This window comes from Vanellus vanellus, assembly GCF_965231255.1.
Source record: "Vanellus vanellus genome assembly, chromosome: 1".
Classification (NCBI taxonomy): Eukaryota; Metazoa; Chordata; class Aves; order Charadriiformes; family Charadriidae; genus Vanellus; species Vanellus vanellus.
In genome coordinates, this window is record NC_138905.1 from 53,828,499 (window position 1) to 53,853,900 (window position 25,402).

At 40.8% G+C, this 25,402-nt stretch overlaps 1 protein-coding gene across 1 annotated transcript; it reads left to right on the plus strand.

The window, feature by feature from the left end:
* Nucleotides 1-497: 497 nt before the first annotated feature.
* Nucleotides 498-12,253, plus strand: GAS2L3 (growth arrest specific 2 like 3; the record flags this gene model as incomplete). Its single annotated transcript, XM_082498563.1, has 8 exons — nt 498-527; nt 1,482-1,650; nt 2,050-2,168; nt 3,595-3,736; nt 7,875-7,938; nt 8,541-8,679; nt 10,014-10,121; nt 10,865-12,253. The coding sequence occupies 8 exons, from the start codon at nt 498-500 to the stop codon at nt 12,251-12,253; spliced, it is 2,160 nt and encodes a 719-aa protein (XP_082354689.1).
* Nucleotides 12,254-25,402: the final 13,149 nt, after the last annotated feature.

A 25,402-nucleotide genomic window follows, 5' to 3' on the forward strand; every position in this document is an offset into this window, starting at 1 on the left:
CAAGATTATTTTCTTGCATTAAGATTTTCATTATCTTCAAAGTATTTAATGTAAAAACTCAGGATGCTCATATGTGTATGCACAAACGTACAAGATACAGTTGTGATAGCTGAGAAGGAAAGAGTGAATGCCAACGTTGTTAAATCCAAGAATGGTTTGAAGTATTTATATTTCTGTTTTGCAAAGTAAATGCCTCACAGGTCCTTAAAATCATGCAAACCTTTGAGTATTATTTATGCATATGGAGTTAGTTGCTACTTTGTGCTGTAATAAAACTGCTGCTTTATTTAAGGGCAGAGAACTGAAGTTGACTGAATCTGGATCAACAGCTTAGCTACCAAGAAACTTCCCTCTTTTCCCCCCCCTCCATTCCTGATTAGACTCGCTTGTATTTTGCCAAAACAGCACTGATGGGGTTTTCTTGGGATTTTCATGAAAGCAGGAGGGACTGTATTAAAATTTCTCTTCTCTTTCCCCAGGGGAAGAAACTAATGTAAATGCAGATGACCATGCAGAATGCAGTTCAGGTAAATGCCTTCTGTAATGTTTGAATTCTGTATCATGCTTTTTTTTTATTCAAAGGTCTACCCTGAAGCAGATTAAATGGTAGAATTCCCAGAGTTCTCTGTATTTTTTTTTTTTTTAAGTAATAATTTTCTGACTTTACAAATGGAGCAATATGACAAGATAGATAAACCAGTGTTATATTAGGTAGGTGATCCTTTCTCTTCCTAAATGCTGTTACCTAAGAAGGTTTTGAAGTCAAAGGCGAAGACTATTTAAAAACTTGCTTGATAAGTAAGAGGTGTTTTTAAAACCCCTATATTCTAGTTAATCACTTAAGTATAAATAAATAAATATATTCTATATACGCACCGAACTGAAGGAAAGTAGTGAAGAATTCTAGAAGGGCTCTTTGTCTGTGGGAATTTTGTACTGAAGTTTCAGTGTGGTCCTTTTCTTGAAATGTAAACGTGCCTCTCAGTTTGAAAAGATGCAATTCTTAGAGAAATGCTAAGGATTCATGTTCAAGAAGTGTGTTATGTTCTTGCATGGGAATACGTTTCCTCTTCTAAAAAAAATTTTAGTGATTTAAACACAAAATGCCTCTGAAATGTTTGATCAGAGAAATCAGTAGTCTGTAGTAAATTATACGATAAACTGCAGATTTTCATTACTTAAAATCTGCTAAGGAGAAAAAAAACCCAAACACAAATTAAATGCGTGTTTTCTTTATTTAATATTCAGGAAAGTGTGTAGTTTTAAATCCAAAGAAGTCAAGAGAATGAATGTGACAGTACTTTTGATGCAGGAGTTGCTAATGAGAGCTGCACCATTAGTGATTACTGTTGTGTTGGTTTCGTGTATCTGTCTGAAGGGGAATTAACATTCAGTCTTTGACTAATAGACCTTTAGCATAAATCAGAACTGCACATTTTCGTCATCTGACTACAAATACTAGAGCTCACTGTCTTCTGCAGGTATGGTTTGGAGATGACCTTCCCTTAAGTCCCCGAAGTCCTCTGACGCCCAGACATGGGCCAGGTTTGGCAGATGTGTGCCTGTATGACCAATGGATATCTGTGCGTCACGAAGCAACTTTGGTGCCTATGCAAGAAGATCTGTCCATCTGGCTGTCTGGCTTGCTGGGTGAGGTTAAAAATAAATTGCTGTGTAATAAATTCCAAAGCATTTTCTGATACGCCATTCAATGCTGACGCTTAATGTCTATAATGCTATTAAGATCCAGTGTACCTGAACCTGAATGGCCAGGAGGATTACATTAAAATGCACGCTTTGGTTTCATATTTTATTAGCTGCCACCTCTTAGAGGTATGGTGATTAATTGTGCTAATTTATATTTCTGAATCTTGTTAGTCTTATTAAAATCTAATTAAGTGGATATTTGATTTTAGTTTACTTACCTATTTCTACTAACTTTCAGTCTTTAACACTGGAATGCTGTTTGAGTTGCCTCTAAGTTCATATGAAACTTCTTTACCTTCTGTGGAGTAACTCTAATGTTGATGTTTGGGTTTTTTTTTTTAGGAATAGAAGTCAAAGCAGAACAACTGCTTGAAGAACTTGATAATGGGGTACTACTCTGCCAATTGGTTGGTGTTCTTCAAAACACAATTAAAAAAAGTTGTAGCTCAAATAATTTAAGGGTGAGTCATACTGTGATTTTTTTTTTTTTTTTTAATACATATATAAACTCTTTAATTGTAAGTAGTAAAAGGAAAGCAAGTGAGTGAGGCTTCTCAAAGTGGCATTCTGTGTGCTGTGTATCCAGAGACCGATTAACAACAATTATACATGGATAAACTGTCCTTATGCAACAAATTACTTTTTCGCTTTGTTAATCAAATCCTAAGGTCCTTACTAGTTTTTCAGTTTGATTTCAGTAGAAGTCTTGTCAGAGGAAGATCTAGTCTAAGTCTGGAGTTTGTTTCCTGATAACATCAGTGCGGGTGGGTTACAAGATACGCATTGGCGCTTGATAGAATGTTTTATTCCAGAAACTGGTGGCTAAACTCTAGTATATAGATTAGCCGTGAAAATACCCGTATTGAGATGTACCTGGAGATGGGCTCCAGTGTTTTTGTTAGGAAGCAAGCCCGAGTTGAAACGTGAATCTCGAGCAACTTCCAGTCTGTGTTTGTACAATGAAAAATACTGATCTGTCACTTTGGATATAACACTTGTGCACGTAGAATATGTTCAATGTACAGGTACCCCGTATAGCTACAGCAATGCTCAGATTTGTCAAGTAGTAGATCGCCAGCTGATGTGCTCTGGTTGGTAGTATTTCATTTGGGGGCAGGAGGAACTGTTTCACCATATCCAGACATTTTATTTTTTTTTGCGTTTACCTTTTATTGCTTTATCTAGTAAACCAATAGTTTTAAATGATGGATATTTATTGCGAAGTAATACAATTACTAATATTAGAATTATTATTAATTGGGGGGACAAGACAGCACCCTTAGGATGCCAAATGGTATTTATACAAGAGCCATATGAATGCTGCATGTCCTCAGGGATTTTCTTCAGGAGGACAAGACGCACAACTTGTGTATCTTTGAACTGCTTTTTTAGTTTTGAAGATGCCGATTTAAAAACAAACGAGTACTGAATTATTTTAAAGAAAGCTGCCCTTTGCTCCCTTCTGATTCCCTCTGCTTTCTAGAATGGGTTCTAAAATGTTGAAATCTAGCAGCTAAGTATAATTTAGTTGTTCTGGGGTTCCCTCTGCTCATTCTGCTGCTGTGAACAGAACTTGGGAAGCGGGAATAATTATCTAGACTGGGAAACCACCAGTAAGACTTTTACCCCAGCATGCGGGGAAACGAGGAAGCAACTGCCTGGGCAGTTCTGGGGAGGATGCAGAGCTAAGGACGGTTCACGCAGTGACTGTTCACCACGGTAAGGTGGGATGCCTTCTACATTAGTGTAGCTTTTTTAATAGAATACATTACTAGCCACTGTTTCTGTACTCTGAATTTAGGGTTTATTTTCCTTTGCAAATATGCTTTGAAATCTGTTGGCAATGTTGATGTGCACAATGTACTTTTTGTTTTCTTCCCTTACCAGAATTTTCCTATGAGAAAAGTTCCATGTAAGAAGGATGCTCCATCAGGATCATTTTTTGCCAGAGACAATACAGCCAACTTTCTTAACTGGTGTAGGGCCATTGGAGTTGATGAGACTTATCTCTTTGAATCCGAAGGTTTAGGTAAATCTCTCTTTTTTGTAAGACTTGCTTTGATCTGTATGTGGATAACTACCTGGTCAGGGGGATCTCTTGTGTGTGGTCTTGTGAAGCCTTTATTACAACTGTACCTGTCATGTGCAAGTTATTCATGCTTTTATTTATTTTAAAGCAGTGTTCACATAAAAGCCTGGAAAAATCAGTTCAGTGGCTGCTCTAACTTGCACGATGCTTTTCCAAATTTCTAAAAGTTGGAAGGAGTGTGGGAGGAAGGGACAGCTGTGATAGCTGTGCAGCAAACTCCCATGTTTTCCTTCAGTAAAAAGGCCCACTGAGAAACAGAGGAGAAAACTGTGGTTTTGCTTTCTCTGTGCGGGAAGACCACAAGGCCATGGAGTCAACTCACAATAAGATCCTTTATTTGGTATTAGAGCTCATTCTTGTTGCAGAAAGCTCTCAGAATAATGCATTCATGACTGCTAAATTTGGGAACTACATCAGGGCGTTGTGCCTGAAGTGGCAACAGTCTGTTGGTAATTAACATTTACTTCAGGACCTACTTAACATGACTCTAAACCATTTTTATTTTCCCATTTAATAAGATAGTTATAAAAATAAATATTGCCAACTGTGTGTATGCCAGCCCCAGTGCACAGTCTGTCCCTTAACAAACAGCTTCTAGACTGATACTTTGAGATGGAATAAAACTTTTTAGATTGTTAATTAAGAGGAGCTGTGCTTTCATCGCATGGTAAATAATGAAATGCTCTTCTACCCACTGTTATGTCAGTAAATATTAATTAATACAAACCTTTCTTTGGTAAGCCAAATACTACTTGTTTGGGGTTTTTTTTGTTGTGTGTGTTTGTTTTTTTTTTTTTTTTTAAAAGGCAAAATATCTGCCTGTTAAGCAGAATAGCAAAGAATTGCAGAGTACCTTTGTTTTCAGTAATCAAATGAATTTGTCACAGTATTTACTAGATTTTCTTGAAGTCTTTGTGCCATTTAATGCTATTTAAATGGAAGGCGCTGTTTTCATTAACTGCTTTTCTTTTAAGCTCTCCTCCCTGCTAGTTGGACTGCCCATGCCTTCTCTACTGGATAAGTCATCTTTTAAAATCTGCAAGAAAATATCCTCATTTGCATCTGTCTCATTCTGATTTAACTAGGGAGTGTATCTCTTCTGTGCCATGAAATACAGATGAGTAGGAGAACTGAGCTATAAGAAAATTAGTTTGTGTTTTTTTTTTTTTTTTTAGTTCAACTTGTATGAATTGCATTGCTTAAGCATCTTGGTTCCTGTAAGTGGATGGGTAACTAGAACCTGTTTAACCTCCCTGAGATAAGCAGACAGGATTTCCTAATGCTGTGGCTTTCGCTCATAGCCAAGAAGTGTTTTGAAGTCTGATTGTAACTCTTGACACAAGCTTGCTTTGTCGCATAGATATCTTCTGTGAGCCTTTTTGGCAGTGGAAATGAGCAGACTTGCAGCCTTCTTGATGAAACAGTCTTTCCAGTGATGTTCTCCATCAAACTTTCGAGCTGTTCTTTATGAATGAAATAGGGGAAAGACAATTTGGCGATTGCCCTTTTTCCAATCAGATACATATAGCAACACCTCCTGAAAAGTGTGGATGGCTGTGAAGGAAATAAATTAAGTGGCTCCTAGGGCAGCAGAAAGGGAGAGCAGCCAGCATGGGATGCCCTTTGACATCAAGCTAAATGTCTTGATCTCTGCTAGGGATTTTTCTCTTCTGGATTCAGCCAAATTATGCCTCTTTTGTTACAGCTAACAAAAAAGCTTATGGGGGAAAAAAAAAAAGGAAGACGAAGTGACCTCTAGTACCTTTTAGATTATGGCTGTGCCAACTTTCTTTTCTAGATTTACCCTTCATAATCAGATGTCTTAAAAAGTAGACTTACAAACTGGAGTAGGTGATGTAAAAAAGAACATCTGACTTTGTACTAGGCTTATACTTTAGGAAAACCTTCAGTCTTATTTAAAGCAAAGTAATTTTAAATATCAAATTGAACATCAGAAAGATGTTAGATTTCATCTGTAAATATAGAGCTGGCTCATTAGGCTTCTCTTCAGAGTGAATTTCTGGTGTCTACTGAATATTGTTACTGCACAGTATGAAGAAAATCATACTTGTTTATATAAATGTAACACCATATGAAAATCCTATCTACGGCTTTTCACATTTCTTATACTTGATGCGGGGAGGGGGAGGAATGGTGCCATTGTATGGGTGGAGGGGAGTTGGATGGCCTTTCTCCCAGCCTTTGGTTTCTGGGTTATTAGGCAGTATACCCACTTGGCTAAGAAAGCACAGGCATGGTTTGTTTTCTATGGCGTTCAGACAACTCTGTTCTTAGAATGTGTTGAGAACATCTCAATTTTGAGGCTTAAATGGGGGTAGGGGAAGGAAGTAGTTCCTTGTGTGTGAAACTTTTAACCTATTTTCCTTCTCTGTTCATGGCCCTTGTTTCTTTTTCCTTTTTCTTGCACACCTAAAGATGGAAGTTGCAGGAAACCAAAACAGACATTGAGTTCCTTCTGCCTTTTCTATTTTGCAGTGCAGCAGTAAAAATAATTGAATGTTTTCATTTCAAAGCCGTCAAGAAAGCCCAGAAGAACTGCCACAGTCACCTACTTGCCATTTGGGAAATCACTCCACTCTTCCATCTCACTCTTCAGCTCTCCCAATCGTGATTTAGTGTGTCTATGCAATCGAGTGTATGCAGCTGTTAGAGCTGCTCTGAACTGAGGGGTGCAAAGTGCGTTGGGCACTGGCTGGGCTAATGTGGGCACAGTCCTTGAGAAGCAAAGTCTAGTGCAAAACTCGGTGCTGCTAACATATCTGAAATGGTGTTGTGTCTTTTCTGTGATCACAGCCCGTATCTGCTGTTTGGTACAAGAGGCAAACTCTCAGATGCCATGTCATTGTCACTTCCTTCTTAAGGTCAGGGGTTTTGACCCTCTTCTCAGATGGATGATCGCAAAGATACCAAATTCTGAAGAAAACCTTTGGGTGAACGGGGCAAGAGGTGGGGACTGATAAAGAAGGTTGAAATGAAGGTGTATTGTGGCGTAGGGGAGCTGCCACTGGTGAAGTGGTATCTTCTAGTGCAACTGGGTGAATCTGCTATATGGAAAAAGGATCCGTTGCTTACTGAAAGGGTAACAATTACCCAGATTATTCTTTCACAGCCGAGCATTTAACCCAGTTAGGCTGACTGGCTGCATAGCCATCCGCTTGGCAGCTACATCCCTTGCAGTGTATTCCCCGACGTTTGTTCACCTATAGAGTGGGTGTGCGTATCTGTCTATGCACAAGCGTGAACAGGTGGAGTATGTCTTCCCATTTGCAGTTGTTGAATGCTTTCCATCTTTAAGACTGCTATAGTATGGGGATATGAAGGGGAAAGGTCTCAGATCTTTCCAGATCACATCAAGAAAGAACAGCATAAAATCAAATAAAGCTCCAAAGGGCTTGGAGCATCTGCCTTATGAGGAAAGGCTGAGAGAGCTGGGACTCTTTAGCCTGGAGAAGAGAAGGCTGAGGGGAGACCTTATTATGGCGTACAAGTATCTAAAGGGTGGGTTGAAGGAGGATGGAGCCAGGCTCTTTTCAATGGTTCCAAGTAACAGGACGAGGGGCAATGGGCACAAGTTAGAACACAGGAAGTTCCGTTCAAATACACGGAAACACTTCTTTACGGTGAGGGTGACAGAGCACTGGCACAGGCTGCCCAGGGAGGTTGTGGAGTCCCCTTCTCTGGAGATTTTCACGACCCGCCTGGATGCAGTCCTGAGTAATGTGCTGTGGGCAATCCTGCTTTAGCAGGGGAGTTGGACTAGATGATCTCTAGAGGTCCCTTCCAACTCTGAAAATTCTGTGATTCTGTATTTCTCTCAGGAAGCGGAGAAGAGTTTGATTTCAGGAGTGCCAGGATGGGTTGAAACACCTTATGGAATAGAAAGTTAGAGTTGGAAAACATATAGTGCTTTGTCTGTGATAATGTAGCTTGCCTCTGGGTAGAATGATGGCAAAGTTATACTAACTTATTCCTTATCTTCCCTTCTCTGTACCTAATTGCACAGGCCTCCCCACAGTAAACATGAACTCCAACACCCTCTTATTCTCTTCCCTTTTAGTTTTGCACAAGGATCCAAGACAAGTGTATCTTTGTTTGTTGGAAGTTGGACGCATTGTATCCAGGTATGTGATTTGTACGCACTCTTAACAAGAAAGTGAAGAACATATTCTGTTAAGTAAAAGTTAAGACAATCTGCCGTCATTATCATCTACTGCATTGCACTTAATTCCGTGTGGAAAGTAATGAGTAGCTTTTCTAGGACCACCATACAATATAAGTATTTTTTTTCAAATATTTATCAGACTCTTCATGAAGAAGTGCTGATCCACACTGTTTTTTATGGTTGTATGTTTAAATACTACATTCATCTTATAGGTATGTGTACGTCTTAGAAGAATTCACTGAACATTAAATACAGTTTTAAGGTCTTCATTTGCTAAGCTTTTTGGCAGGTATCTCTTTATCATTCTCTAAATCTAGACTTTAATTTATTTCTAGTGCAGAGCTGGAAGCTTTAAGATAGTTGATCTAAATTGGACATAGCTCCAAGACCACCTTTGGGAGGACTTCTAGAAATTCAAGACTTGCTCCTTCTCTTTGTGTTATCAAGGCATTTATTCCTCTGACTGATGTAGTGCTACTCAGAATTTTGCATGTTTGTTATCACTGGTTTCTTTTTATTTTCTTTAGCAATTAAATTCCCTACTTTTGTATTTGTGTTGAGGTATGGAGTTGAACCTCCTGTACTAGTAAAACTAGAGAAGGAAATTGAGCTAGAAGAAACACTGCTGATGACCGCTGGACCACCATCCCCTATTAGCACAGCAAAGTCATGTTGTCACCACGGGGAGCTACATGAAGCAGTAAGTACTACTTATTTATTGCCATATGGGCTTTAAATCGAACTCTAAGTTTATTACTTGTATGATGTGGCTCAGTAAACATAGGCTGGTTTTCATCTAATATTTGTGAGTCTCCTTAGACAGAAAACAGAAGGGTATGCACCTCTTTTGAACAACCGTTTTTTTTTTAAAAGTAAGCAAAATGCCGTCATATATATTTTGGAGTTAATGCGTCAGTGCATATAACTTGCCTTGATTTCCACCCACCCCCCATCCCTTGCCTTTCATTGCTGCTTTAAGTATAAGAAAGTGTTTGAGTATAGAAGTATGTATTCTTTCAGTATAATACTCTCATTCAATTTTTCTGGCATGTCAATATTCTATGAATGTAATGTATGCTTCTCTTCAATTTGATGTTTTCATTAAACTTCATCAAATATTAAAGTAGACTTTGATAGTATACTTTGATGAAACTCTTTTGAAAAAGACTTTAAATAAAACCTCTGTAGCTGTACCAATTGGAAATGAATATGTATGCAGAAAAGGAAATTATTTGTACATCTTGTGAAGTGGTCCAAAAGGAATGATGAACAACTTTCCTATTTTGCTTCAAAATGCATGTTGAGACTTTAAAATTCATTTATTTTAAAGGTCCTCTGTGTTGTAATGTAAAACTTCTGCTTCTTTGGGAATGTCAGCCACCAGATCCTCGCTCTCTCAGAAAAGTCTTACAATTTTTCCTGCTTGGCAATAGTCTTGACCTTCCAGTTTATTAAGTGGCTATAAGAGGCACGTCTTCTCTAACCCTGGACTTACATGGGGACTACCTTTCTTTTTTTTTTTTTTTTCCCCAGTGATTTCCTTCTTGGGTGTCACATAGAAGATTGACTTATAAAATCCTTACAAAAAGTTAAGGACAATGCTGAAATAGCCCTGGGCCAGATGTAGCAATGGATTCGGTCACAGGAGAGACCCAGGCACTTGTTTCAATTTCTAGAGACTGTAACAGTGTCTTCCAAGTTTGTAGCTGGAATTTGACACTACTATGCACAGTGTTATAAAAAAATCTTAAAAAGGAAAGTAGAAATAACATAAAATTGAAGAAATCGTGAAAATTGGATTAGAATGACTCAAAATATTTGTCTGTACATACAGTTTGTTCTTTTCATGTTTTATTCTACGTTTTGAAGCTCTATGTAGCTGAGATTTTTCTTGTGAGGGAATAGAATTCTAATGTTTTCTTAGATTATGAGATGAAGATATCAGTATATTTTCTTGTATTAAATATCTCAATAAACTGTTAAACACATGCTTCTGTCAAAATACTAACAAGTGCTTTCAATTTTAATAACTAGGTTAAGCATATTGCAGAAGATCCTCCCTGCAGTTGTTCCCATCGATTTTCAATTGAATACTTATCGGAGGGACGTTATAGACTGGGAGATAAAATACTCTTCATACGAGTAAGTAGTTTCTCAGAATCCCAACTTATGTTCATAATGGGGAGAGAAACACTTTTAAGTGGAATACCTCATTTTTATGGTATTGTTTTAGAAATACATAATGATTTAGGTTAGGACACCACATCATCCAATCTCCTATTCAAAGTAGGTGTAGCTAATTAGATCTTGCAACTATTGATTTTACAACCACCCTAAACTAAGCAAGGTAATGTTTTTCTGTGGTGGTTCTAAAATTTCAGTAGCAACTTGCAGTATAAATAAGGGTAATGCCACAGAATATCAGAATATCTTGAGAACAGTGCATGTTCAAAATCTGGATGCTTGGGGTTTATAATTTGTAGCACAGTTGAGCACTGTCTCTTTTCAGCAGGCATAAGAGTTTCTGGGATTAAAATGTTATGAGGACATCCACAACTTGAACAAAACCTTTATCCAAAACTCTGTATACTAAATAAGGATGCTGACAGAGATGTTAAAATGTCTTCTGTGTATACGCTTTCATTATTTCCTGACGCGTAATGACTGTCTCTGCAGGAGAAACTATCTAATAAAACAATTGGGAAGTCACAGCCTTATTTATTACGTAATTTCTCTTTTTTAAAATGTTTCTCTGGAAGAAAGGAGGTCCTATTTTTAGTCAATTTCAATAGATTTTAATGAAAGATGAAGGCACAGTGCTGCATAAAACAAGATAGAAGTTTCTCTTGTTCTTCTGCTCCCACCCCCTCTTCCCCCATCCTCAGATGCTCCATGGCAAGCATGTGATGGTACGTGTTGGTGGAGGTTGGGACACTCTTCAAGGTTTTCTGCTTAAATATGATCCGTGTCGAGTGCTGCAGTTTGCAACTCTGGAACAAAAAATCCTTGCGTTTCAGAAAGGGGTCACCAGTGACGGGGTCCCCAGCTCATCAGCTAGAATCCAGGAGCCTCCCGTCATGAATCCGATGTCAGCTGTCAATATGTTTCAAAAGCAGCCGTCGAAACCCCCTACTCCTCTTTCAGCTCTCGGGGCCGGTGCCAAGAAGGCTTTGTCTAAACATCCTCAGTCCCCTGCCCTGGCATCACCAAAAGTGCCGGTGCCCCCATCCTCCACAGCCAAGTCACTGACAGTCAGGTCCAAATTACAAGGGTCCTCAGGGACAAGTGCCCAGTCTCCTTTCAAACCGTTAGCTGGCACCTCAAAGAAACTGGAGTCTCCTGCACACAACTCGCCAGCTTCTGCTCCTTCACAGCCTGGAAGCGAAAGCTCCTCATCTAGAGGAACGAGAACGGCTCTTGTTCACTCCGAAACGTTGCGCAAACGTATTCGCTCCCCTGATGCTCCCAAGGTGAAATTTGCCCTGGCTCAGAGCTCCCCGGCACCAGCACCGCATCCTGCCCTCTCCTCCTTTAAAAAACAGCCGTCTCGCTTGCCTGGGACAGCTGAAACGATGGCTTCAAAACAGAAGCGTGTCGCCACTAAATGCAAACCCGTATCTGTCACTAAAACCAAAGCGAATTCAGTTGCTCCGAGGGCCGCCCGGCCGCCTGTTACGAACCTGCCCGGTGTTGCCAAGTTTGCACATTCTCAGCAGCTCCTTGCAAAACCTCCTTCTGAAAATACTATTCAGACCTCAGGAACTGGGTCTCGGCATCCTCAGAAATCTCCACAAACGTCTTCTGACCTGGCAAGGAACCTGAACGCGGCTTCAGTCCTGAAGCACTCAGCTTCTGCGCCTTCCCTTGCAGTTAGCAAAGCATCAAAGTCACCGCCTACACTGGTATCTGCAAGCAAAACCGCATCACCGGCTGTCAATAAGCAGCCAAATGTCAGTAAACCCCCTCAGGTTGGACCCGTTTCATCCAAACCTCCTGAACGCACTCCCTTATCTGTTGTACGGCTTCCTCAAACTTCGGCCAAAGCGGCAGTGACCAAAAAGCCAGCGCAGCCTTCTACAAAAGGTCAGCCTTCAACCAAAAACTCGCAAGCAAATGAGAGCTTGGCACCAGCAGCCAAGAAGCCTCTCCCTAAGGGAAAATCGGCAACGGCGTGTAACAAAGGAACGCCTGGTGTGTCAACAGGTCCTCTTGTGAAGAGCAGGCAAGACGATCACTATTTTGTTATGACAGGGAGTAAAAAACCCAGAAAGTAAACTCATTTATTACTTTCTGTGGAAGTTTTAATTTCATTCAAATGGGCCTCTAGTGTCTGCTACACTGAGGATGAGGAAAAAAGTTAAACAACACTACATTTGCCATGAAATATGAGGTATAACCTACATTTTTCTGCATAACTTACAGTAAGAACTGTATTTATTTTGCAGTTTAGAAACTTCTACTGAGCTATATTTAGAAGTGAGCTTGCTTGCCGTGTAGCGCCGTGGAATAGAGAATATCCCTGTTTGCTGCTAGCCTGACCTGCGGCGGGGAAGGCGGGAGAGAGGAAAGGGGAGCTAGGGCTGCTGCTTTTGCTGCTGCTTATTCCCAAGGGATTGAAGCCTGCCCCAAAAACATCAACCAGAGCAGAGCCCGAGCAATTCTGGTGGTTTTGGCACATCTGCATTGAGGCTTGTGGCAAGTGATAGAGCTGTGCACAAGCTGGGAAAGTTCTAATACCTCAAACAAAACTATGTGTTTGTGTTTTTTTTCTTTAGTTCACCAGTGTGCCAGAACCCAAATTTGGGTCACCTGCATGTATTAGAAAGAGAAAAAAAATCTCTAGTCTTGTTTAGATTTCACAGCTGCCATTATAAGTGTTCACTGTGCCCTCCCCCCACCCCCCCATATGCCTTAAAGTGGCTTCAGCTCGCGTGGAAGTGGAGCCTTCTTGGTTTGTGTTAAGTAGGACGTGGAAGATCACGGCCTTGATCGCTCTCTCGTTGTGCCTTAGCCTCTCAAATTCGTGACAGATCTCTTCAGTGAGCAATGCTACTTCTAAAACCCTGGGCAAATAACCTTGCTTAGCGCATGTTCAAACCTGACTGTAAGCGAGCCCAGTCTTTCCAAGAAAGCTCTTGCTGCGTGGAGAGAGGCACCTGAGTTGTTGGGAGGGCGCTTTCCTCTGGGATGGAGCCCCCAGAGCACCTCTGGCTCCAGCAATGCAGAGCTGCGAGTACTGACCCGCACAGCCTTACCGCTCTGCAGCGGTGGCCTTCACGTGTAACACTGAATCGCTAAATACTTCTCAGTTCTACAAGTTTATTTTTGTGGGCAGTCTTAGTCTGCAGCGGCCTTTTTGGTTTTATTGATGGAGACCGTCTCGCTGGCTGTCCTGTATTACTTCCTGGAGATGTGGAATAGTTTCCCAAAGAGGTAGTGAGGGACTAATTTGCCTTTAAACATCTGAAAGTGCCAGAAAGCTCTACGCTGTTTACGCTCTCAACTCCTGAAGGCTTTCAGCGGGTTACACATCTGTGGTGCTCAACACCTTCACCCTTAACAGAAGTGAGTTTCATGGCAGATAAATAAAAACTACTGTCTCTGGGGGTGGCCTTGTTTGAAATATTTTGGGTCTAATGAACAGTCATTCCTACAAACACTGAGGAGTGCTCAGGTTCTGTGAAGATACACTGCTGACTTCCACGGACCATCACTTCTGCTCTCCTCTCCCAGGATGTTTACTTATGGGCTGGCAAAGAGATGCATGGAAACTGCAGCTTCTGATGTTGTATATTTAATTTTATTTTTTTTTCCCCTGGAACTAGTGTAAACAAGCATCATAAACTAACGATGAGTTCTCACGCACAGTGGCAAAGTCATTGAGCTGCCTTTCTGAGCACCTTGTTAGCTTTTTTATTTATGATTCTATTTATGCATATCTACTGTACAATACTGCTTACAACCTGCTGGGAGTAAACAGTAAATACCAATATCTGAACTGTAGGAGGAATCGGTTTTAATAACATGGACACAAGTCCCACAAGCTCGCATACAAAGTTGTATGTTTGGGGAAGGCCTTAGGCTTACTTGTTTTATAAATACACTGGTCAAAGCCACTACTGCAAATGTTAAGAATAGTATTGGCTGTAGTGGACTGCTTTCAGGTTTGATAAATTTGGCACATGGTTTTGTATGCCGAAAGCATTTTACAGTAGATGACTTGCTCTTGATTTCAGGCTTTCAAATAGTGAGCTACGGTGTGATATATCTCATGCAGATTAACAGCTGAATTCTTTCTTCGCAGCATCCCATATGGTGCTGTGTTTCAGATTTGTGACTAAACCAGCGTTGATAACGCCAGTGTTTTGCCTGCTGCTGAACAAGGGACAAGGCTTTCGCTTTTTTCCTGCTCTGCCTCCCCAGTGAGTAGGCTGTGGGTAGGCAGGAGACTGGGACGGGACATGGCCGGGACAGCCAACCCGGACTGGCCAAAGGGGCTCTTCCATATTGTGTATCATCACCCTCCGCAGTAAAAACAGGGTAGAGGAAGAAGCTGGGGTTGGCTTCCGAGATGGCCGTTGTTTGTAGAATGTCTGGGCATCGGTCTGCCTGTGGGAGGTAGCGAGTGATCGCCTCTGCAGCACTTGGCGGTTTTGTTTTTTGCCTCTTTCCTTCACTTATTAAACCGTCTTTATCTCAACCTGTGAATTTTCTTGCTTTTGCTGCTCCTCTCCTCTCCCTCATCTCGCTGGGGATGGAGGGGGCAGAGAGAGAGAGCGAGCAGCTGTGTGGGTGCTTGGCTGCTGGTTGGGGTCAACCCACAACACCTTTTGAACCGTTTACAAGGTTTTTAGTAGTAATTTAAATACTGAGGCTTGTGGATCTCGGTGTAAAGCTGTCTCGACATCTATCTTTTTGAACTATAACTTTGGAGAAAATTAAGCAGATGGCTTCATCTTTGTGATCCATTAGCTCATGTAATGGACTGAATTTTATGGTTCAAAATGAAATAAAAAGTGTAAGCTTTTACAGTTGAAACCTTAATCAGCTAATGTAAAGATGGTTCACCTGTTACATGTGGGTAGCCTTGGTGTGGTTTTATTAAAAAAAAAATAGTTTATTTGAGCATGGTCCAATTTCTATGAATATTGCAGTCTCCAACTTCATAGCCATATTCCAACTAACGGGGGTCATGTAACATGAGGGGAGCCGAGAATAAGATGTAACAAAGTACCTCCTAATGGAAATGCATACCGGTTTTGCAATGTTTACATTGCCAAATAGCAAGTCTAATCTTCAGCTTGTATTACTTTTTGTGAGGGAAAGATAACTTGGAGCAAGAATCTGACTGAATTCTCCATGTGTTATCACTGTCCTTCTCTATGAGTACTTATTTTAAATAAACATATACTGCACCTTTTTTACATGCACACATTTTTTTTCTGCTGTCATCTTTTTGTGGGGAGGGAAAGAGAATGTATTTCAGAAGGCTTATGTTTTCCCTTTACCACCACATAAATAGTAGCTTCCATCTCAAGCTATTATGAAGACATAAATAGCTGCTTCTAATCCATTGCTTTGTGTGGAGTTAAAGACCTCTTTACTCTGATCCTGGTTTCAGTATGACTAATTGAGTAGAAGGTACTCTCTACTCTTTCCTAGCTAACGATATATCTGGGAAGTTCCAGGTATACCTCTGAGAGTTTTATTCTTTGCAGTTCTACTTGAAATATAAAGCACTTGTGTGTCAATATTTTCCATGCTTACATCTTGTCAACAAACTTTAGACCTGTGTTTGTTGCCAACAATAACTGAAACTGAATTGGTTTTACGGAGAGAACTGGGTCTTCTCACTGGAGTCACCTAATTAACGCGCTCCTCCCCCCCTATTTGATTCTTAAAAAAATGTTTTAATACCTGCAGTTCTCTGCCTGTTCCAAAGTGGCTTCCATTCCTGCCCGTCTGATGCTGGTGCCTATCGTATAGATACGCTTATTCTTCCCCTTCAACTTTGTCTTTGCCACATTCTTGCGGCATCTACCATACTCGTTCCTATAGGATCAAGCTCTGCAGAGATGTTGGTTACGGTTTTCTTTTAAGAGATGGTGGCGTTACAGCTGGCCAATAAAATATAAAGACACCCAAGACTTGGGTAAGTATCCTAACCATCAAACCACAATGTCGTGCCTCCTTGTCCCAGGGAATCTTAAATCACTTACTGTCCACCAGTAAAGCTTTAAAAGGAGATATGGTAGGTGGTTTGTCCTCCTACTGCAAAACTGCCTTCATTGCTGGTAGGTATTACGCATTCTGGTGAAATTGCATGTTTTATTCTGAATCAGGATGAAGTGAGGTCTCCTCCTTCCTGGGTTAGCTTTCCAGCCTTTTGACCTTAAGAAAAAAGATGGGATCATTCACACTTTTTACAGGTAGGTATATAGGATTGGTATTTGCTTTTTTGAAAAAAAAAAAAAAAAGAAAAAAAAGGGCTTACTTCTGGTATTCACAGTTCAGAGCCATTCTTCTAACTCAGGGCAGAGGCATTCCTGAAGTCTTAAGCTGTTGCTTCTCAAACTCCACTGAAGAGTGTAATTTCAGGTTGTGGCCCTGCTCACAACTAGGCAACGGGAAATGCTTGTTCCTCACTAAACCTATAGGTGCATCAAAATCAGAGTAGCGTCTCTGGCGCGTTCTAGGTGATTAATTTAGGGCTCCGGCTACTACTCCCGCATGGAATTCCTGATCTGGGGAAGCCAGGCACTTCTACCTTGTGCTGACAGCGTGCAACTCCCCAGCAAAATGTCCTGCAACCACATTTCCGTTTCCTTTGCCAGAAGCATATTGCTCAGTGCAACTGACATGTTCTTCACACGGTTATCCATACTTTTCTAGTAATTGCACAGCTGTTATACTGTCTTGTACTTAACAGATTTCCTACAGTAGTCACCAAAATCCTCTATTCCTCATTAAGATACTGTAAGTCTGTCTGTCAGAAAAGCACAATTTTTTGTATCGTGACAATTTGCTGCATGTACTCAACAAAAGTTCAGCTGCTCAGTCAACAGAACACCTTTCTTTTCTCCCTCTTGTTTTCATCATGATCCCTCCGAGTTCAAAATAAGTCTGGATCCTGTACGCCCTATGGGTTTTGTACATCTACAACCCTTAAATCTGTTTTTGGATCTGCTGTTCTGAAGAGAAGGAAGGAAGGATGCCTGAAGTGGCATCCGTGCTCCCTTTATTTGCTAGCATTTAAGCTGGAGAAGTGTTGCATAGAGTGATCCTGCTTGTCACTGCTTCATGACAGTGTAAGTTAGGTAAATAAAGTTTATGATGTGCTTTAGTTAGACCAGATTCCCTTTGGTACAAGGAGAAATCCTTGCAATCCTCCGTTAATATTTGCTTCTGGAATTACAAGCTGGATTAGATCCTGTTTTTCATGTCGATCAAAGTGTAGCTAGCAGTGATTTTTACTGCATTAAAACTTGCGGGAGCCTAAGCATGCTCATGCTAAAGGTTCCCGTCTAGTTCTTTCAGCTTGTGTAGGTCCCTCATTTGAACCAGCAGAATTGCTTTTGTTGATGCTGTTGCTATCAATGTCCTTTGGTAGCCCATGTCTACCACCCATTACAGGTGTATGAACTGGATCAAGTACCCTGAGGACATATTCCAAAGCCATACTGAAGTGCGCAAAAGAGTTTGTGTGAAGCTACCCAGCACTTTTTCTGTTGGTGTTGTCCTGTCGTGCCCTCCCCCCCCCCCCCATCTCCCCCCAACATATTCCACATAGTGAAATCTGGCTGTGCTACTAATGGGTGGTTTACATATAATAGACAAAGCCAACTGGACCATCCTGTAGGCAAATTCTGTTCAGAATGAAATGAGCTAAAGGCAAAGACCATCCAAATGGGTTTTGGTCCCCATAGGAAGATGCCTTGAGATAGCTAAAATGTATCTCGCTTAGGACTGACAGCAAAAAGCTCAAGAAACGGAGGAAGTCACTGAAGGCAGTAGCTGCCTTAGACTGTTGTTGCTGCTGCTACAAGGCACCTGTATGTAGAATCGGGCTGCTCTGTGACACCTCAAAACTTCATTCTCCTTTCTATGCCAGTATCTGACGTAAAAGAAGCCCCCAAACCTGAGCACTGTATACCTAGTAACATATGGAAAACTGAGTTTGGATTGGTGAAGTACACATGCACAGTAAAAGATGTATGCAGTTCAAAGAACTTCAGTTATGGATCAGCAATTTCATACACACATACGCATGCATACACACACATATGTAAATCTGATAAAATTCAAGGCAGTTTTCCTTCTAAAACTTCAAGCAGCCATAGCTTCGAATATCAAACTATACAGCTCCTTCTCTATTTCCCTGCGGGGAAACTGAAATCTGTTTGTTAGATGAGCGAGTGCTTTGGGGCCATCTGGTGTCTATGAATGAATTTATTAGAGGCTACTCCGGCAATGTGGGACCTTTAACTTCTCTTAAAATCCACAGGCAAAACCTTTCTCTTTGATTCAAATTAAACCTTCTAGCTAGCAAAATCCAGACGTGGCATGCAATAAATAAAGCAAGAGACGTTTCATTTTGTAAGACCCTTTCATTTCATGCAAATACGTTTTTGAAAACCTCCTTTTCATTATTTTCTTTTTTTTTAAGAGCCAAGACTGAAGATCACTTCCTTACGAAAAGTTTTGAAAAATAAATTGTGTGAAATGTATAGAAGTGTCGTGCTTATTTACATTTCAGACATCTTAAGAAAAAGTAAAACATTAAAATATTTGAGAGGCGAGATCTGCTGACAGCACAGTTCTAGCTAGCCAGTAATCCCCATTAACTCAGAAACGAACTTTCAGATGTGTCACCCGGTGGGAAGGCCAGCAGGGGATGGCTTTCTAGTTGGGGAGGGGAACTGATGTTGTCTAAATCAGTGCTGTTACGGCACTTTGTGCAAAGTATTGCATTCCAGATGGAAGAAAAACCTTACAGGACGGGAGCAGCTGGCCATTTCTCTGCGGAATGTAGCTAGGCAGAAAATATTGACGGATTAGTTGTGCTAAGAGTTTTTAGGAGGTAGGATAGCAGCACAGAAGTTAGATATCAAATTGGCCTTTAGTGCTGAGTCAGAAAGTACTGTGCAAAGCTGAAGTCCTACAAGACAAAGCCAAACTTGCATGGTTCCTCAAAAAAAGACCATGTTTGAATATTCCCACAGGAAAATTAGCATGTCTTAGTGCTTGTCAAAGTACTCAAACATGGCATCTCATAAGGATCATATTAAGATGAGTTACATGCGTATTTACAGTGTGAAAGCATATGCTTTACCTCTCCTGCATTTGAAAATAAAAGTAATTGTTGAAATTCAGGTCTAGAATCTTGTAATTTGCTGAGCTTTTATATAAACATTATTTTTCACTTTTCTGAAGCGAGGCTGCTGTAACAGAGAGTTCCTTGTACTGGAACCTATATTCCCAAAAGAACATAAATAATTACCATTGTGTGTCATTCTGATGAATGGTATGCTTCTTCACAGCCTTTTTTTTTTTTTTTGCTGAGTGTACTATTCTATAGACACCTGTGAAACAAGACTATAATAAATTACTTTCATTGTGTACACACTGCAGCATTGACCCTTGCAGTACCTTGACCTTATTTATTGCTGCACTCAAAGAAAAGAGCATCAGAATTAGTTTATTTTTAAAAACTCAAATTAAATATACATGCTTTGGGTCTATAGTCCTGGAATTAGGATCCTGTATAATACGTTAGATTTGGGAGATTTTCGTGAATACACAGTTGCATTGTCTGGATTTTAATACATCCTCAGCTACAGTAGGATATTCAGGTATGTCAAATTATTAACAAATATACATATATATACATGAAGAAGCATTTTTGGTATTCAGTGATCTATATGGAAATTGCCATAGGAACATCTATGCTAGATTATGTGTGGTTTTGATTGTGTAATGAAAAATGTTGAGAAGGGTTTTTTTTGAGATTTCCTGCATAAAAACCCACTCATTTCCTCTGAGACTTGGGTCCGTAAGTCATAGACCATTTACATTGCAATGTAAAAGTAACATATTCGGACTGTAAAGTCAGACATTCACAGTTTAGAAAATGTTATAATTTAGATGGTACATGCAACTGTTTCACTTGGACACGCATTTTCATTATAAGTTATAATTTCATCGGGATGCCGTTTCACTCAGCCCATAGAAGAGACAGCTCTGACTGCATAAGCAGTTGTTCAGTATTTGGGATTCTCCCTGTACTTCAGCATGGGACCCCTTGCCGAATTCTCTGCCCTGTGCTGAAGAGAGTGATTCATTGTCATATAAATCCTTACACGATCTCATTGCCAGCACCTTAGTGTTTCTTGAGGGGTAAAGTCGAACAGGCTTAAACAGAAGGAAAATCAAGGCCAAAAGTCACTGAGATTAAAGCATCCGCTCAGCTGAGTTAATTAACTCACGTTGTCTTGCACTTCACCATTCAAAGTAGTTAGCGCGATACAGGGCTGAATAACTGAAAAACTTCAGGTGACCTTACTTACAACTGGGAGCGTTTAGCAACATTGCAAATTTGACTAACGGGGTTAAGTCAGACCCTTGTAAAACGAGAAAAAGTAGTGGTCTCTTGTGAAAGGGTAGGGTTAACTTATTGTCTGCTATCATGCTGGGAGGGAGAGAGAGAGAAAAAGAAAACATATAAATCTTGTTTCTAGAGGCTGACATTAGTTGCCTGGAGCAAGAGATGAGAGAATCGTTCAGCTTTCCTGTATTGCCTGAGTGTGTTCATCCTCATCTATCTATCCCATGGAAGCAGAAGAGTCTTCAGGAAGTTACAGCTCATCTCATCTTAAATGCATGTAAGAGACCTGAGTTCAGGAGCTACAAGCAATTCTGACCAATTTAGTTTTATTATTTCCTAAACTTATGACGTCTGACTCTTCAACATTATTTATATTCTTTAATATGATTTTTTTCTGTTGCTCTGTAGAATGAAACCTGAAGTATCTCTGTTCCACAAGCTCTGGATCACACTGTAAATATCGTTGGACTAGATGATTGTTGTAGGTCCCTGCCAACTGAGCTATTCTACTCCGTGTGTCACTGCCACAAGTGTTCCTGTCCAAGTCAAGCAAAAGTAGGTGCTTGTGTTTGTGAAAGGTTAAGCTATGAACTTCTCCAACGTGAGTCCTTCCCACGGGCTGCAGTTCTTCACAAACTGATCAAGCGTGGGTCCCTTCCACAGGGTGCAGTCCTTCAGGAACAGACTGCTCCAGTGCAGGTCCCCCATGGGGTCACAAGTCCTGACGGCAAACCTGCTCCACCATGGGCTCCTCTCGGCATGGGTCCACAGGTCCTGCCAGAAGCCAGCTCCAGCTCGGGCTTCCCACAGGGTCACAGCCTCCTTTGGGTGCATCTACCTGCTCTGGCATGGGGTCCTCCACGGGCTGCAGGTGGATAACTGCTCCACATTTAACCTCCACAGGCTGCAGGGGGACAGCCTGCCTCACCACAGTCTTCACCATGGGCTGCAGGGGAATCTCTTCTCCAGTGCCCAGAGCACCTCCTCCACCTCATTCTTCACTGACCCTGGTGTCTGCAGAATTGTTGTTCTCACACATTCTCACTCTTCTCTTCGGCTGCAGTTGCAATGCAGTTTTTTTTTCACCCTTCTTAAATATATTATCCCAGAGGCGCTACCACTGTCACTGGTGGGCTCGGCCTTGGCCAGCAGCAGGTCTGTCATGGAGCTGGCTGGCATTGGCTCTATCGGACATAGGGGAGGCTTCCAGCAGCTCCTCACAGAAGCCACCCCTGTAGCCCCCCCACTACCAAAACCTTGCCATGCAAACCCAATACACTTCTTGTGAACATTTTAATGGAAAGGGGAACCCGGAGAACTGTAATTAGCATGAGAATATTGCTCTTACTGTGCCTGTGCAAAGAAGCATTGTGTGACCTCCCTGGTGACAAGTGATAGGACAAGAGGAAACGGGTTCAAGTTATGTCAGGGCAGGTTTAGATTGGATATTAGGAAGCATTTTTTCACTGAAAGGGTTATTAAACATTGGAATAAGCTGCCCAGAGAGGTGGTGGATTCACCATCCCTGGAGGTGTTTAAGAAAAGGGTAGATGAGGTGCTTAGGGACATGGTTTAGAAGTGGTGGTGTTTTTATCAGGGTAGGTTAATGGTTGGACTTGATGATCTTAAAGGTCCCTTCCAACCTCACTGATTCTATGATTCTATGATTGCTTTTCCAAGAACTGGGTTTTAGAGTGATTTACAAAGCTTAATAAAAACATGTAAACTTATTTTAGGTCTTTTACTGCTTCTTCCCCCGCCCCGGCCTGCCTCTTCCCCAGCAAGGCAATTATATTCATCAGTCACAAATTCATACCTAAGGTCTCAAAATGCTATGTTGAAGGTTCTGTAACAACATTGTTCAGACCTTGCCCTCTCCCTCTTCGTCCCCAGAACAATGGCAGCAACTACAACCACCTAAGTCACACTTGTAAGATTAAAAAACTGTATCTCTATAGCAACTCTCAACCCCCCAAAATAATAAACTAAGGAATTTTGACCAAGAACACCCTGCTGACTAGGCGACTGCCGAAGGGTTGGATTAGAGGGGTGTTGCCTTCATGGCGCTGGATGACAAAGATCTTTGTAAAGCAAAGGCATGCAGTTTGCAGGTGAGCTCCTTCCTGCTCTCAGCTCAGCTTTTTACTTCTCCAGGAAGACTCTTCTTTGGAAATGCTCGTCACCAAATGTTCTACCAGGTAACGAATTAAGATAGCATTTGCCTTAGCTTGCCTTTCACTTAATACACAGATAAACACATAGGAATTTTTTAAAATTAAGTAGAAATCTGGGTTTTGGAAAATATCGCAGTGTTTGTAAAAACAAATGAGGCAAAATTTTGACAATAAAGCGTTTGGTTTTAGCTGAACAGGCACTGCCTTCTGTAAAATCTGATTCCGCACAGAGAGACTAATAAAAATTCAAGGGCACGTGCTGTTACACTGCCTGAATTTTCACAGATTTCTGCAATTCATAAAGTGTAAGACAAACATGAGATGTAATGATGTCTCTTGATGCCAGGTCAACCCAGTGTTTTAACTGGAGCTGGATATGTAGTGGTGGTTTGATAGGCTCTTCGGAAACAAGGCTCAGGCTCTTTGTCTGCATGTTTTATTCCTATACAGCAGGAATTCTCCAGCTGTGCTCAGGCCAATGGGATGCTTTCATCCATAAAGCTAATCTCATGCTCAAGAGGGTGCAAAACTGTACCTTAATGAGCAATCTGCTAAGCAAGTCAGCCCCTCCTTTTGTCTTTTTCCTAGGAGTGATGCCTGTGCAATAAAATGTGGTGAAAATTTAGGCTTGCCACTAAATTCAATAGGTGCGAGTCAGTAATAACAAATGCAAGTTTGTTAAGCTGAAAGAAGCTATTGTATATACCTGTTCTTTTGTTCATAATCCTAAACCGAGAACTAGAAAGCAGTCCCTTGATTTTTTTAACAATGAAAACTCCCTAAGGCTCAGCGATTTAGGGCTAAAAGATGGAATAACAGGACAGAAATATGTGTTTTGGGAGAGAAGTATAAACACTAGGAGTCTGTGTGTTAGTGTGTGCTGAGGTCAGAAGAGGGTTCAGAAAAGCAGAATAATCTTTCAAATTGAAATTTCTTGAAATTTCAAGATGAAATTTCTCCTAAGACTGCATTCCCCAATGATAAATAAAAACAAGCTGCTCCATTTGCCAACTACCAAAATTGTTCATTTTACCTTGACAAACCTGGGTGGTACCTTATGGAGCCTCCTACATTCAGATGATGCTCCTCTTGCAGAGGAGCAAGAAAGATTGCCCTGCATCCAAATGGCAGGGTCTGCAACGCAGAGCAGACGTACCTAAGCCTTTGGAGGCAGCAGAGACTTTTAGGAGCTTGCAGAGAGCTGTGTGGCATCTGTCACAACCCAGGAAATCAGTAAAAGTTGCTGAGCTGAGAAGAGGACCTATTCTACACTGGGCAATAGGAAGGCTTTATTTAGTCTGTCTCGGTGGTAGAGCAAAGTGGTTCCTCTTTAAAGGTTCGGCTTCAGTCTCTTGCATCTTCTACGAGGAAACCTTGCTGTGCAATTCAAAGCCCCTCTGTGTCTCTGGGTGGGCTCACTTTCAGGCAAAGGTAAGACCTACGGTGCCAATGCTCTTGGGACAGGACCCATGTCAGGAAAATGACTCTGAGACACCCGGAGGGAAGAGCCTGAAGTGTGGAGTAAGTGAAAGGAAACAGGGGGAAAGAGGACGATGCACAGGCAGCTGACTGTATTTCAGGAGCTGAGGAAGGAAAAAGAGGAGTCACCCTTTCAAGCAGTAGATGAGGAGACTCACCCATTTGTATATGTAGATAAATTTAACAATGATATTGTACCTTTAACCTTCCCTTAATGGTACAAAAATAGAAAGGCTGATTAAAAGGAAAGTCTCCCAACACACTTTTGCCCCTCAGTTTTAAGACGCTTAAACAGGTCTGATTACTTTCTAAGCTTTTACTATTTATTTACTATTTTTAAACACTTGGGGTTATCAGTACTGGGCTAAAAATGTGAAGGGAGAGCAGATCTCAATGAAAAGGGGCCAGAGGGGAAAAAAGTTGAAAGTAATTGCTCAAAGTGCACAAGAATTTATGCCGAGGTAGAATTTATTTTTCTTCTCTTTAAGTAAAAAGTTAACTTTAAAATGATATTTAACTGATCCACGATGATGTCATGTTACATTTCAGGCAACTGCCACTCTGCATCTAACTCTTCATTCCTGTTGACTGAGTGCTTGAATCAGGGAGATGCATTCATAACTTGCATCTAATCCACAGTGAGATTTCCCAAATAGATTGTCATTGATGTTCTCTTTTCTTTTTTTGTCAAGGTCTATAGCAAACCCTGTGTTATCCATTTATCAGCACTTGCAACAAGGCTGTTTTCTGAATACAGTTCTCCTGTTCCTAGATATGAAAACTTCGTTAAGTAGAGATGCTTGGGTGAATTCCATGCCGCTGCGAAGTCTAACCTTTTATTCTCCACTTCCATAGTAAAAAGTAAAGCTTCTAGGATTTATTTAACTTTTAAATTTATTTATTTTAACTTACATTCAGCTAGAATATCACAGTTACTGATGGGAAGAAAGGCTGTTAGGCTTGTGCGCTTTGGTACTGTTAGATGTCAAAGCACTTAAAGGTTTCTTCCTGTACAGACTACAGACCGCAGTAAGCCAGTCTCTTCTTGAACTACTTGCCTTTTCATTAAAATGCTAATATGCGTTACCAAAAATATATATTTTTTAACATTAATACAAATTACTTAAACCTTTATAACCCTCTTTTGGGAAAGAGGACAACTAATA